A 12881-nucleotide genomic window follows, 5' to 3' on the forward strand; every position below is an offset into this window, starting at 1 on the left:
TCCATAAAAAACGATTTACATGGAGCAAGTCTGTGGGATTATTCACTGACCTACGCTATTTGTCAAGAGGGAATTTTAGATTTTTTCGTGGAATATTTCGGGGGAAAATAGATGCTGTGGGATTTGGGGTCTGGGTGTGGAGGATGAATTAATGGGAAATTAAACGGTTCTGAGATCTGCTTGCCGCACCGCTGAAATCTGCTTCGTGTTGCCGACGTACGCCACATGCCTTCAGCCGTTGCAGATTGTGTCGTGATGTTTAATTTATCGTGTAAATATCAATGAGGAAAAAAAAAGAATTTGAGAAACGTGAGGCGATTATTGGAGGGAGTTAACGACTCGAGAAATTAATTACATGATTATTGCATGGATTATCGAAATGCAGGACATTTAACTACACTTTTAGAATTTTTTAAATTCAATTTTTAATGAATTCTTCGCAAAATGCAAAGCCTTGAGAAATTCTCTGGATTTTGTCGGCTATTTATGCTCAATTGCACTGCAAAATTAAAATTTAATTTGTTGATTCATTTGTAATTTGATTTTCTCATGCAATTACGAAGAAATTTTCAGTTTTCTATCCTCTGACGAATTTGACAGAAATATTCAGTTTTTCGTGAACAATAATTTTCTGTTCGGTGGGGGCTTTTGAGGAAAAGTCATTTTGATACACAGAGAGAAATATTCAATAAAAATTACGTCTCTTTTCCGTAATTCGGAGCGAAATGTGGTTGTAGGAAATTTTACGGAACTGTCACGGAATTTTTTCGGAGTGGTCCGTAATTTTTATCCGAATCTCCTGTGAAAAATTACGATATCGTCACTTAAATTGTCTGAATCGATTCCGTAATCGGTGAGTGAATTGTGAGTTCCATAATTTTTACTGAACATTTCACTCCGTGTAGAAAGAATTTGACGAAAGCATTCGGTGCTGAATGAAAAATTTTTGAAGTAGGGTTTTTTTCAATGTCAAAAAATCCGAATGTTTGAACAAGTGGAGTGACCACCACGTGGAACTACCCCCTTATGTACCCATCCCGCATGCTACCACGTTTTTTACGATCGTTTGAGTGATTCTGGGTCCCGTACAAATACTCCACTGCACGTCTGGATGCAACGTGTTGCCACATTATCTTCTTATCTCCATTCGAAATTCAAACGAAGTGGGAAAAATGCAGTGAATATTTTTTAGCAAACAATATCTTTATTCTACAGAACAGATGATCCTTCCTTAATCCCTAGTCTTAATTTAACTGTAGTTTTTTCTTTAGTTAGAGCTGATGATAATGAATATAAATAGGCACATTTTTTGGTACAACTTTGCGTCAAGTTTTTGGTGAAGTGATTGGTGTCGATGGTGTCTGCTCTTTCATTAGATGAAATATACAGAACTTGGTGTGTGTCCGAGGTACGAGGATTTTCGCTCTACTAAGGCACCACCTGAACTGTTGGAACTCGAACTACAGCTCTGAATTCTCAGCCCTGAAAAAAAATAATCGAATAGAGTGACAGTTCCACTGAAATTTCCAGACATTGCATAATTGAAAATCTATGGAATCTCTGAATTTCAGTTCAATTATTCCATGAAAATTAATAACATTATTAGGGAAATTCAGGGAAACACATTCGTGAATTTTTATTTAGTGGAAAATTCGGAATTCCGTTGGATTTTCAGTGAAATTTTAAATTACATTATTTTTTTTCTGTAAATTGAAATGCACGAGTTCCGCCAAACCTTCTGTTTTTATTTTTTTACACTACTCCATTTTAGAGAGGACCACACACAATTCTCACAGATGATGATAAAAAATGATATTCAAAGAGAGAGAACCATGTTCTCAAGTTGATGCCTCAAGTACGAAAACACTTGACTCCTGTCTCTTTTCTCTCTTTTATCAAAGTTTTCCCTAGAGATCTCGAGTACCACCTCAGACAAGCGTTACCAATTTATTGACTATAATTCCCCTAATTTAGGATCGAGAGAAGTGGACATAATGCATGAAAATGAAAATAAATGAAAAAATTGTTGACGACAGGTTTAGGCGTTAGTCACGAGTTATGATTCAATGGCTCCATTCAGATTGGAATCTCTCTAGCAACACGGAATTTGGGGAGGGACTCATTTCTTCAATCACTATTTCCTATTATTCAACGAGTTTTTATTTTTCTGTTTCAGAAAAAGACATTGAGTGAAATAAAGTGAAATGAAGTGAAGTGAAGTGAGAAAAAACATTTGCAGAAGGAATTCTTCGCGTGCGGTCCTCTAATATCTCCATAGGATCATAAAAAATGCAGAGAAATAGCTGAGAGTTCGAACTGCTGGGTTTGGTGAGTACCAATTTGATTTTTATTTCCGCAAGTTGAATTGAGTGTTCCGGAAATACTCGAGGAGTTGAAAAATGAAAATAAAAATCGGCGGGGAAACGTGCGGATTGATCTCGCATTCACGATACTAAGCATATGGCCAATCTGAAATGAAATGATTTACCTGAATCAGAAATTCGGGCTCGTTGCGGATTTAGGAGAATTGAGAATATGGACGTGTGTCAATTGGATATTTTTGAATGAATGAGGCGCTTATTTATACTTGAATTGAGGATATTATTCTTTAATCAAGAATAAAATACACTCGATTCAGGTATTTTTATATTTCAGTTGAGAATGTTATGTCCGATTTACGAAAAAAATTGACATAATTTACAGAATACTGGTATATTAATATCATTGAGGATATCCAAGTAATTTTGTATTTTTTTTCGGTGAAATCTTTTCCAAAATTTGTAGTCAACTATCGATCTTACGTTCAAGCCCAATTTGAGTATTATTTGAACTTTGAAGGTCTCTATTTTAAATATTTAATAAATGCGAAAAAAATAAAAAGTCAAATTTTTGCGGAAAATCTGCAAAATAATTGAAAATTTCAATTTCCAAAGGTTGACATTATCCTCCACAGAATAAAAAAAATTGTGAATATTCAGAATTTTCCCAGAAATCGATTATACAATTTTAATTATTTATTTATGGAGAAGAAACGTTGAAAAAAATTATTTTTTGCAAAATGTAAACTGAATTACGATGATTACGCATGATTTTTTGAGTTTTCCTGATGTAGTTTGATTGCTAAACTGTTGGTAAAAAATGAATTTGAACAATCTTGAAAATTTTCAAATTTGAATAATGAAAGGCACTTGGATATCCTTTATTTAAGCATGAGATTTGCCATCCATTCAATCAATAACCGAATATACTCAATTCAAATATATTTTTTCTGCCTTCGATTGAAAAAAACAACTATTTCCTTTGGTTTATACGTAAAAACATCGGAAGAATCTCGAGATTCATCAAAGCAGCTCATGTTCTTGACAAATTAACGAACATGTAATCGCGGTTTAAATCCACTCTGAAGTAAGAGTGGATTAAAGAACGCGTTGTTTATCGAACCTGTAAACATTTTGATGATAGGTGGCCCGGGATCGCACTCCCCCGAGTGTGACTACTTAAGCGATATGAGTTTATGAAAGAAACTCAATTTTTTTCTTCCTCTTTCACAATTAGAGTGCGATCTCTGTAGTTTAGCACCGGAAAATTGCGATGAAATTGATTTATCGTTCCACGAATTTGATTTTTTATCTCTTGAGGTTTTGTTGGGGGAGTTTGTGACATTGATGATGATTTTTTGAAGCTCGGGGGACACGTGTTGAGTGCGTTAAAAAGCTAACTGTCACCGGAGCTAATAGTCGCTGTCACGTCCCGTCGGTTTCAGACGACGACGTTCTTCCGTTTCACTGAACCGAGTCGTCGAACTCACAAAATTAATAAACAATTTCGAGACACTTGAGCAAGACTCCAATTTGCATAACACAAGTATAAATAATAATGATGAATGAGGTAATTTATTTTTTCATAAATTTTCCGATTGAATTTGAATTTGGGATTTTTTCAATATTTTGACTTTCTGAGATTGAGGGAAAGTTTAGAGTAGTAAACGAATGAGAAATTTTTGTCTCAAGATTCAGGAATAAAGGGATATGACAGTTTTATGTTACGGGTAGGCTGGCGCCCATTGAACTCATAAAGTTTCCCCGTTTTTCCCACATGGCCCGGCGTCGTTGAATCCTTGCTGATCCTTCTCGACAGCCATGGAAAATTGACGCTCGTTAAAGTCAACACATTTAGTCTAGGCTCTATGGGTGGTATGTGACCGGTACCACCAACAGGTCGTGCATTCTACCCTTTTCGCGGGGACAGAGTGATCTCGTGTTACGTATTTCAAAACAGAAATGAAGGCAGAGAAAGGAGAAAAGAGATCAAGAGGGGAAAATTCTCTCAAATGTCTCTTGATCTTGAAGAATTTTTATGTATTTGACTATTTCCTGTTCTTTACGGTAAAGAAATTCTTCTCTACTGGCTCCATTCCTGAATTGAATACAAAAGAACAAAATTTAATTGAATTGATCTTCACTCATTCTAATTTCAAAAAAAGTCAAACGTAAAAAGTATTTTTCATACAACTTGAGAATTTGTTCGTTGAATGAAATGATGAAGTGCGAAAACTGGATGAAAAAATGATGGAAAGCTGAGAATATACAGCCGATTAAAAAAATGTCTAGCACAGCAAAAACAAATATCTAAATTTCACACACCTTTTGTAGACATTTTTCAGACACTAAAAATCGTTTGAATAAAATGCAAATTTGTGAATTAAGATGAATGAATGAAGATGTTTATGCACCTGTTCATCTGAAATTCAGTCATTCGTTTTTGCTGTGAGGTCATGGCGTCATAACGCCGACATTTTCAATTGGCTAAGACTCATTATTTATCGAAATAGAAAAAAAGTGTGTCCCCAATTTTTCATTGAATTTTGATACCCATCGAAAAAAAAATTGCGAAACCATCACTGTTAACTTCAGGGAAAAATCTCAAAAGATATCTTTTGTCAGGAATTTATAACAGAATGTTTCCTGGACATATCCGCGAGCGATCAATTTACAAAAACGTTAAATGTAAAACATCACCCTCAAAATCCCCCCCCCCCCTGAATCCCAGAAAAACGATTAAAAACAAATATTAAAATCAACACATACCATGATCAGTAGCGGGCGTAGGGCAGTCACTGTACGGCGAGCTGATATTCCCAACCGAACTACTCCCCCCAGTGTGAGCTTGAAGACTCCTCATAGCCGCAACATTGATATTACCACAGTTGCCCCCAAGTCCATACCCAACATAATAATCCTGCGGATGCTGTGGAATTTGTGGCTGTCCACTGCTCCCACACTTGTAATTACAGCTCATGAGGCCCTCGTTATCACTCTCTGTCTTGTACCCCACCGCCTCCTGTCCCTGGCCATGTTCCTTGCTCAAAAATCCGTCATTGGGCCGGTAGGCAAGCTGATCCTGACCCCTGACGTACGGCTCATTCTTGAACGCAATCTCTCCATTTCTGTACAACGAGGCTTCTCCAGTTTTGTACGTTACCTCAGTCGTTTTGTACGTCACTTCAGCGATCGGCGGGGGTGGGGGTTTGTAGGGGGTCTCAGGATAGGAACTCCACTCTGGAACAGCTCCAGCAGCAGCAGCTCCGTACATTGAAGCGTACTCCTGATAATTCTGGTACTGATTCTGATAGCCATTTGAATAATCAACCCCCGAGCCAGGGATGTTGTCGTACCCGGGGGGCTGAGCCCCCCCGACTCCCATGGGCGCCCCCCCGGGGAAGTACTGCGAGTACTGGGGCTTTAGGGCCTGGCATTTTCTCCTGAAACCTCTGGGCCTTCGGCGAAAGCTCCCCTCCTCGAACATGTACTCACTCGCCGGATCAATCGTCCAGTAGTGGCCCTTGCCCGGCCTTCCCAGGCCCTTCGGCAGCTTGATGAAGCACTCGTTGAGGCTCAAATTGTGGCGCACCGAGTTCTTCCAGCCCTGGTAGGCTCCCCTGAAGAAGGGAAATCTTTGCTGGAGAAATGTGTAGATCTCGGAGAGGGTCAATCGTTTGTCCGGGCTCGACTGTATTGCCATTACTATCAGCGCTATGTAGGAGTAGGGGGGCTTCTCCTGGCGACGTGCACCTGGCTTTCGCGGGGTCTCCGGGGCACTCGTCACCAGGGTATCACTCTGGGATAGCGATGAGATTACACTCGACGGATTTCTCGACACCAGGGGGTGAACACTTGGGGATGACGTCAGGTGGTCGTGCAGGTGGAGTGACGGTGCCTCCACATCGCTCTTCATCTTGGCGTTAAGGTAGTTGTCGTACATTGGTGAGGGGATTTTTTGGTCACTTATCACTTACAGTTAACATAGCTCCAGTGGCTTTATTAATCCGGGGGGCTTGGGGTCAAGGCTTGCGGAGGAGGTATTGTTTACATGGGAGAGTGGTTAGTGTAAACTGTTTGGGGTTTTGGGGATGTAGAGGATTGATTATGGAGTTGTTTGGATGGGAGAGGAAGTGTCGCGTGTGAGGGTTGCGGATGACTGGTGGACCGAGATGATCGGATGAGGAGAGGATTCAATGAGGCTGGGGTGTGGCGTGATGGGTTAGAGACGCCTCTGGGTGGGGATTCTCGGGTTCGGCCGGTGTGAGTGGTCGGTTTTGCTGGGATTGATGGGGCTTTCGATCCAATCGTGAGGTTTCAGGGGGATATGACAGGTTTCGTAGGATTATCAATCCTTTATCTCTTCTATTTTGGTGTTTAATAGATTGTTAATTGATTTTTCATTTATTTCGCGTTTGGGGAATTGTCTTGCATATTCAAGGTTTTTGGTCGGGAGAAGAAAAAATTAATCGGTAATTTTTTTTTATTGGTCTGGCAATTTTTTGATGGTTTTTGTTTTATTGGTTTGAGGTATTGAGTTGTAAGACAAATCGAGCGGTAATCGATACAACTGTCGGCGTGGTATTGTACCGAGGCGCTTGGTCTTCTTCTTCTCGAGTGACTCACGTCAATGAGGAGTCGGCCGAAAGAGTTTTGTTTATTATTCCTTATGCGTAATGCCAGTTCGAATGACACAAAGACGTCATAGAGATATTCAGAGATTAGATAGCAAGGGAGAGTGGGATTTAATTCTGATATTTATCTCGGGCTCTTGGTCTCTCAGGGCACGGAGCACGCCTCTCTCCTCGGATCGTCAATGTTGGATTTGTTTGGGTTGGAAGGAGTAATGTGGTGATAGAGAGGTGACAGGACGCATGTTTGGGCCTTGTCGTGTATTTAGGGTAATTCTTGAAACCTTTTTTTTTATAAAAGAGTTGAGAATAAAGTGGAGAGAGGAGTGCATGGAATAGGGGGATCATTCATCTTCAATGTCAGTGGTTGAATTTTCAATACATTTGCAGCAATTACGTACCTCGTAATTACTTCCATTTTTCATTTTTTCGGTAGATCCTTGCCATCAAAACATTAATTTTAAGCGATATTAGAGGTCATACAAACCTTTGTTTTCTCAGAATTTTTTTGCTCTGAAGTTCTTAATTTTCGGGAGAATAATCTATTTTATATACAAATTTCTCATGAAAATTCTGAAATTCTCAATCAAAGAATAAAAGAAAATAGATTTACAGATTTGACCCCCTTTAAATCGCGCTTAAAATTCGTGTTTTTATCGTGAAAATTTATAAGAAAATTAAATTAAGGTGAAAGTCATGTGTGAGAAATTTTTGTCATGCATATAATTTGAATTCGTAGAACAACAGAAAATTCTATTTGAAAATTAACCAATTTTACATCGAGATTGAAAAATTAAAAGATAATTTAATCAAAACGTAATAATTTTTATCTCCACAACTAAATCATCAGAAGTTTATCCACATGTTTCAATTACAATTTTACATCGCGATTGAAAAATTAAAAAGTAATTTAATCACAACGTAATAATTTTTATCTCCGTGACTAACTCATCAGAAGTTTATTTACACGTTTTAATTCTCAAAAAATTGTCTCCGGGAGTCTCCAACCACTTGTTATAATTTATGTGCTATGCGTCTGCGTGTGGTATAAGGGGTTGAGGAATTTTCGAAAAATGTCAAGTGGTTTCTGGTCCACCCACTTGTCCGCCCCTCCACAACCCCCCTGGGCCTCAAGGGTGGAGTGCTTCTGTTTACCGTTACGCCTTCGGGTGTCCTCATGTAAAGCTCCAGGAGATACATAAGACCCATAAGTGCTCTGTCCTCCTTATTCTTATCTCAAGAAGAGAGAAATCGTATTTCTTCATCTCCCCAATTGGAATGATTTTTTTTTACTGATTCCGTTCGATCTTTCTTCGTCTTTTATGCGATCGGGAGGAAGCCAAGGAAGGTTAGTGCCTCGTGGCACTAACTCTGGGGAGCACGTGAGGCTGCAAGCTCTCGCTCACAGCCGAGGGAAAAACGACGGGGCCACCCAAGCGGCCATCAGACGCGCCGACAACGCTGTTTACACGATATCCGTAATTTTATACCACTGATCGTACACGTCTGGTACTGAGACCCTATGGTGTCCCTCAGTGTCATTCATTCCCTTTGACTTTTCAACTTTTCATATTCAAATGTTACCTTCAAACATTGTAAGTTACCCCCGAATGCTCCATTACGAAAGAAAAATAAATCAATATTTCTCATTCGCATGTGCAACTTTGTAATTAAAAAATGTAACGGGTTGTTTGAAATTTCGCGAGCTCTGTATCGTTGACAAGTCTTTTTGAACTTGCAAATTAAATCAAGTGCGTTCCGCGTGATGATTAAATTATTTTATAATTTTCAATCTTGACGTAAAATTGATTAATTTTCAGCGAGAAAAAATAGTTTAAAATTCCCAAAAAATTGTTATTCAGTATTGAGAATTTTTTAATATGAATTCTGTTGTAACTTAATTAAGAAATTAATTCATCATTTTTTGCCAAGAATTTCATTGAAAAAAAAATGAGAGTATCAAAATTCTCTTTAAATTTTTTCCCGTCGCAATTTTGTAATTTTTTCTACCAGCACGAACATTATTATTCCAACTCATTCAGTCTTAACAACTAAAAAAATGTAAATACGGATTTATATCTCAATTTTTCAACAGTTAAAAATGAAAATTTAATTATAAATCCTTCACTCTCGAAAAGCCTCAGTAGCGTCTGGTGAGTGTTTCTTTCTGATCACTATAGCAAGTTAGAACCGCAGTTTCATCCGAGGGGAAGAACGAATCCGAAATAAGACGATGTTTACACGATCTCAGCTATTTCGGAAAGCGTGCAAAGTTTTGAGGCCTCTTGAATCGATTCATTTTCTCCAATTCCAAATAACATTCCCTCCTCGTCCTATCCTACGCTGTCCCCCTCCCCACTGATGCCAATGCGTTTAAATTCCCTGAGTCATTAACCGAGGATTAACAATTTAATTCTGTTTATGGAAAGTCCCGGGGGCCTCTTAAGGTCTGTTTACTCGCAGCGTGGTATCCTGGTTATGATCCACTGGCTTTTAGCACTCATCTCAAAAATCCCCTTCTAACTGAAGTTCCTCTTCTTTCGAGGACGCACTCCCCTGGTAGCTCGATGACAGCATGAACGAGTTACAGTAGTCCTAAATTGTTTACAATGTTATCAAAACACTGCTTGAAATATCCAGTTGTGGCGTAGGAAAAGGGGATGAAAGAGAGTAGACTAGAAAAAATAGGGGAAGAAATCAATTTTTTGATAAATTTTTTTCTTTGATGAAAAAATTTATGGAAATTGTGCATTGCATCGGAATTATTCCATGAAGATGAATAGAAATCCGGCGAATTCAGTGCAAGTTGAGGAAATCTCAATTTAGTGAAATTTCATTATTTTTTTCCCCTAAATCGAATTTAACCCTCGTCTGGTCACCGAATGCGATTCTGCGCATTGGTCACCTCCGCGGGGATTCCCCGCCGTTATTTAGTCTCCAGCGTTGCCGAATTCACTCTACACTGCCCGGACGCGTTTAGCGAGTTTCCGGCAACGTCACGTCATGCGCAATTTCATTTAACATAGGAAAACATAATTCATCTCTCCAAAATAATTTGTTTTCTTCAGGAATTTTGGGAAATATGTTGTTCTAAAAACTAAAATAATTTTTTACACACTTCAATTGACGAAATTAATTTTTTTTCAATTTCTCCGTTTCGCCAGTCAATTGTAATTAAAGAAAAATGACGCACGGCGGGGTTTCTCTCATAGGGTGAAATTTGGATTTGTTTCAACGGTGCAATTAGAAATTATTGTCAATTTATTTTGTTCCTGTCGTGTGTGCAACTAACCGAAGATAATGGGCAAAAAAATTGTCGACATTTTGTAATAGTAGTTTTGTAATAATTATTTATTTCAAAAAGATTGGATTTACTTCAGTAATTTTTCTCTCATAAATGTGCACACGATGTATCACGGTATATTTCAGAAAACGTACAATTTCAAAGAGCGTGTGTTTCTGGGATGCGTCTGCGGTCGAGAGAGCATAATTTTACACTCAGTTCGAAGGCACAGGAGAAGATGTAAACAATTTACTCAGCAGGACCGCAATGTTGTAGTTGTTTCCCAGCTCCGACCTTAGGCTCACTTTGAATAACCACTTTTCGTACTTCTATAATTTATCCGAATGTAATTATCCAACTTCAGTGAAATATGAATGGGTGATACGTTTGTTTATTGATTGAGTAGGGAGATTAGAACAGCTTGAGGAAGTGTTATTTCAAGGAAGAAGGTATTTTTCCAAATTCCTGTTTGTTTTTTATCGGATATCGTTTATATTTTGGAGTCATATTCAGCGATGGGGGAACGAGGGGGCGGAGTGATATAAGCCGTTGTATTTCACCCCCTTCTCGGTGGTCCGAACTGGAGCGAGGCACCAGCTGCGGCCATCTTGCCAGTGCTAGTTGAGTTTTAACGGCGTCGTTAAGAATTTTTTTTTATCCTCAACGATCGTTTGTTAAATGCCGTAGGCATCAACCGGAATAGATTTGCGTCAAAGTTTCATTCGTTTGAACAATGCGAATAATTTCGAAAATAAAATTCATTCACACGTTTCTGGGTGAAACGATTACGCAGAGGGATTGAGGTGAAGGATACTCGGAATTTCAGACCTATAAATGAACGGAAAAATTGGTTTTCCACGGCTGCAAAATAACTCCTATTTTCTGGATATTTGCCAGATTTTTCGCAGCCGGAAGTTTGAATTAGTGCATCTGGTAGCTTTGTCTCGTTTCACTTGGGAAAATCGAAATGTGGCCTTATCGTGATAAAAAGGGGAGACACGTGAGGTGCAGAAGACGAGAGTCGTAAAAGATAGGAGACAGATGTTGCGCTTTTTTACGGATTGAATTTGAAAATTACGAGGGAGAGAGAAACGTTCACTGCCATCTGTCTCCCAGGGTCAGAACTCCAGTCGCGATTTACCATTGGCAAGTATTTGCTCAAGATGAGGTAACTGCTATCGGTAAAGTGAATTTCTGAATAATCCCATGACAATTTGTTTGTCCATCCCGACTCTCCATCAACAGCTCAGGATAATTCCTGCATTGAGGATGTTAAGCCATTTTTAGCAAATCTTATTTTTTCATGTTCAAGGAAAATTCTATAATTTTTTTGGTTGATAGCAGAACACATTCATGTTTCATGAAACTAACTTCTTTAATGTTAAAAAAAAATTGATCGCAATAGTCTCGCCAGAAATAAATGAACAAATTTTTCCTTATACACGGGCTGTTATGGGATTTAAGTTGAAATTTATAATTCACCTACTATAAGACTTTAAAAATAGAAGATAATGTGCAAAACTATACTGAATCGAATGGCCAGAAAAAAATTTGGGGTACTCGCGCAAAAAAAGAAAATATTTGAAAGATTTTATCTCATATGAGCGCATGTTAGTGCATGCGTTTGGTGCATTTTGTCCACTCCATTTCTAAATAATAAACGTGGGTTCGTGGATTGGAATTTTTATCAAGATAAAGGGAATAATTTCATCTCTCAGTTGAAAAAAAAATCTTTTTTTCGAATACTTGCGATTTTGGATAATAGTATTTTTCGTCACAGTGACGAAACATATTTGTTGTCGCCATTTTCGTGAGCGGCTTTTTAGCACGGGCAGCATGACAAAAAGTAAATTCTCGTGCGAGACTTTAACAACTTTACACACTTCGTGCGAAAGCACAACCAATTTATCCACACTACACATCCGAAATTTTGACTCGGCAGATGTTACAAAAAATATTGTAATTTTCCGCGTGTGTGTGGAAAAATACTCCTTTACGCACTGGTACCACAATATACTATTATCACATAATGTCTGTAAAATGTCACCTTGCAGGCTGGCGTGCGATAAAATACCATTTTGAATTGAATTTGAAAATGCCGAGGGTAAAATAACCATCCACCGCCATCTGTTCCCCACAATCAGAACTCTACTACCGATTTATCATCGGCAAGTAAATTCTCCCACGATCTTGTAACTGTTACCGACAAAGTAAATGCCTGAACATCCCCTCGACTCCCCATCAACAGTTCAGGATAATTTCTACATTACTTACCTCATTATTCAAAATAAATACCTCACCACCGAGTTTTCTAATAAAACAAATGAAATTTACAAACACCACAAAATAATATTTTCCAACCGCAATTGTTGACTGAATTATTCAGTGCTAGTATAACTCGTGCAATTATTTTCTAACAAAATTGGAGCAAATGTCACGGTTATTGTTATTCCAGTAAACAACGTAAATTTTTTTTCTTCATTGTCATCGATTAAGTAAAATTGACAGGACGATGGGAAAATCTCTAAATCGGCTGCATTCCAGACTAAATAAAAACATTGTAAAGCCCCTTATCCCCCCCCCCCCCCCCCCCCCCCCCCCCCCCCCCCCCCCCCCCCCCCCCCCCCCCCCCCCCCCCCCCCCCCCCCC

At 38.7% G+C, this 12881-nt stretch overlaps 2 protein-coding genes across 2 annotated transcripts in view; one reads left to right on the forward strand and one right to left on the reverse strand.

The window, feature by feature from the left end:
- Positions 1–12881, forward strand: part of LOC107046101 (paraplegin) — a 94751-nt gene that overhangs the window by 27669 nt on the left and 54201 nt on the right. The window contains exon 3 of the mRNA XM_015268612.2: positions 2177–2328. The gene's annotated coding sequence lies outside the window, so the exon portion shown is untranslated. The remainder of the gene's footprint in view (positions 1–2176; positions 2329–12881) is intronic.
- Positions 1230–6461, reverse strand: LOC107046103 (forkhead box protein O). The gene is made up of 2 exons (XM_015268614.1): positions 5088–6461; positions 1230–1482 (listed from the first exon to the last, which is right to left on the reverse strand). Exons 1-2 carry the CDS (start codon positions 6259–6261, stop codon positions 1373–1375), a joined length of 1284 nt encoding a protein of 427 aa, XP_015124100.1. The 5' UTR covers positions 6262–6461; the 3' UTR covers positions 1230–1372.

The sequence above is a fragment of the Diachasma alloeum genome, unplaced genomic scaffold (genome assembly GCF_001412515.2).
Source record: "Diachasma alloeum isolate Michigan unplaced genomic scaffold, Dall2.0 Dall_scaffold_01204, whole genome shotgun sequence".
Classification (NCBI taxonomy): domain Eukaryota; kingdom Metazoa; phylum Arthropoda; class Insecta; order Hymenoptera; family Braconidae; genus Diachasma; species Diachasma alloeum.